The following is a 2,500-nucleotide window of genomic DNA, read 5'->3' as shown; positions in this document are numbered from 1 at the left end:
GAGAGAGAGAGAGAGAACTAGAGAGAGAGAGAGCTAGAGAGAGAGAGAGAGAGAGAGAGAGAGCTAGAGAGAGAGAGAGAGAGAGGGCTAGAGAGAGAGAGCTAGAGAGAGAGAGAGCTAGAGAGAGAGCATGAGAACTAGAGAGAGAGAGAGAGAGAGAGAGAGAGAGAGCTAAAGAGAGAGCTAGAGAGAGAGCTAGAGAGAGCTAGAGAGAGAGCTAGAGAGAGCGAGAGAGAGAGCTAGAGAGAGAGCTAGAGAGAGAGCTAGAGAGAGAGCGATAGAGAGAGCTAGAGAGAGAGCTAGAGAGAGAGCTAGAGAGAGAGAGAGAACTAGAGAGAGAGAGAGCTAGAGAGAGAGAGAGAACTAGAGAGAGAGAGCTAGAGAGAGAGCGAGAGAGAGAGCTAGAGAGAGAGCTAGAGAGAGAGCTAGAGAGAGCTAGAGAGAGAGCTAGAGAGAGAGAGCTATAGAGAGAGCTAGAGAGAGAGCTAGAGAGAGAGAGCTATAGAGAGAGAGAGAGAGAGAGAGCTAGAGAGAGAGCTAGAGAGAGAGAGCTATAGAGAGAGAGAGAGAGAGAGAGCTAGAGAGAGAGCTAGAGAGAGAGAGCTATAGAGAGAGAGCTATAGAGAGAGAGCTAGAGAGAGAGCTAGAGAGAGAGAGCTATAGAGAGAGAGAGAGAGAGAGAGCTAGAGAGAGAGCTAGAGAGAGAGAGCTATAGAGAGAGAGCTAGAGAGAGAGCTAGAGAGAGAGAGCTATAGAGAGAGAGCTATAGAGAGAGCGGGCCTCACCAGGCGACGGACCTCCCTCTCGCTCTCCCTCTTGATGCGGTGGATCTCCTCCTGGTGGAAATGGTGGAGGCTGCGTATCTCCGCTATCTTGGTCTTGTCCGCCTGCAGCGCCACCCCCAGCGCCTCCTCCGCCTGCCGCCGCGCCACCCTCAGCTCGCCCATCTCCTGCTGCAGCCGCACGCGCTCCCCCTCGAACCCGCGCCGCGCCTCCTCGCGTGCCTCCACCACCAGCGCCGCCCTCTCCCTGTCGGTGGCGCCGTCGCGCAGCGCCCCCACCAGGCCCTGCAGCCGCTGGATCTCGCCGTCCTTCGTCTTGATGACGCGCATCAGCTCGCTCTCGTGCTGCCGCAGCAGCGCATCCCGCATGCCCTGCAGCTCGCGCAGCTTCTCCTCGTGCAGCTTGGCGCGCAGCTCGGTGGCCGCCACCGTCCAGCGGTTCTGCTCGTGACGGACCTCCTGGCTCTTCTCGCGCTCCAGGCGGCTCGTCTGGGGAGACCGGGGGAACCAGGACCCGGTTAGACCAGAACCAGAACCAGAACCAGAACCAGGACCAGGACCAGAACCAGAACCAGAACCAGAACCAGAACCAGAACCAGAACCAGGACCAGGACCAGGACCTGGTTAGACCAGGACCAGAACCAGAACCAGAACCAGAACCAGAACCAGAACCAGGACCAGAACCAGAACCAGGACCAGGACCAGAACCAGGACCCGGTTAGACCAGAACCAGAACCAGAACCAGAACCAGAACCAGAACCAGAACCAGGACCAGAACTAGGACCAGGACCAGAACCAGAACCAGGACCAGGACCAGGACCAGGACCAGGACCAGAACTAGGACTAGGACCAGGACCAGGACCAGAACCAGAACCAGAACCAGAACCAGGACCAGGACCCGGTTAGACCAGGATACTGTACTATACTAGTATACTCACCCTAGTATTCTATACTAGTATACTCACCCTAGTATACTATACTAGTATACTCACCCTACTCTATACTGTACTATACTAGGATACTCACCCTACTATACTATACTAGTATACTCACCCTACTATACTGTACTATACTAGTATACTCACCCTACTATACTGTACGATACTAGTATACTCACCCTACTATACTATACTATACTAGTATACTCACCCTACTATACTATACTAGTATACTCACCCTACTATACTATACTATACTATACTAGTATACTCACCCTACTATACTATACTAGTATACTCACCCTAGTATACTATACTATACTAGTATACTCACCCTACTATACTATACTAGTATACTCACCCTACTATACTATAGGCCTACTAGTATACTCACCCTACTATACTATACTAGTATACTCACCCTACTATACTGTACTATACTAGTATACTCACCCTACTATACTATACTAGTATACTCACCCTACTATACTATACTATACTAGTATACTCACCCTACTATACTATACTATACTAGTATACTCACCCTACTATACTATACTAGTATACTCACCCTACTATACTATACTAGTATACTCACCCTACTATACTATACTATACTAGTATACTCACCCTACTATACTATACTAGTATACTCACCCTACTATACTATAGGCCTACTAGTATACTCACCCTACTATACTATACTAGTATACTCACCCTACTCTTCTCCTGCTGCAGCTCTATCTGGATGTCCGTCAGTTTGGCCCTCAGCTCCTCATT

General features: G+C 50.2%; 1 protein-coding gene across 1 annotated transcript in view; it reads right to left on the bottom strand.

Moving 5' to 3' along the window:
• The window catches only part of jakmip3 (Janus kinase and microtubule interacting protein 3), a gene marked incomplete at both ends in the record, with an annotated part of 13,584 nt that overhangs the window by 11,012 nt on the left and 72 nt on the right, over positions 1–2,500 (bottom strand). The window contains 2 exons of the mRNA XM_084459976.1: positions 786–1,271; positions 2,438–2,500. The exon at positions 2,438–2,500 is cut by the window's right edge and continues 72 nt beyond it. Coding sequence (XP_084316102.1) covers positions 786–1,271; positions 2,438–2,500 — 549 coding nt within the window. The remainder of the gene's footprint in view (positions 1–785; positions 1,272–2,437) is intronic.

The sequence above is a fragment of the Borostomias antarcticus genome (assembly GCF_949987555.1).
Source record: "Borostomias antarcticus genome assembly, chromosome: 29".
In the NCBI taxonomy this organism is placed as follows: Eukaryota; Metazoa; Chordata; class Actinopteri; order Stomiiformes; family Stomiidae; genus Borostomias; species Borostomias antarcticus.
This window is presented reverse-complemented; position numbering and strand designations above follow the sequence as displayed.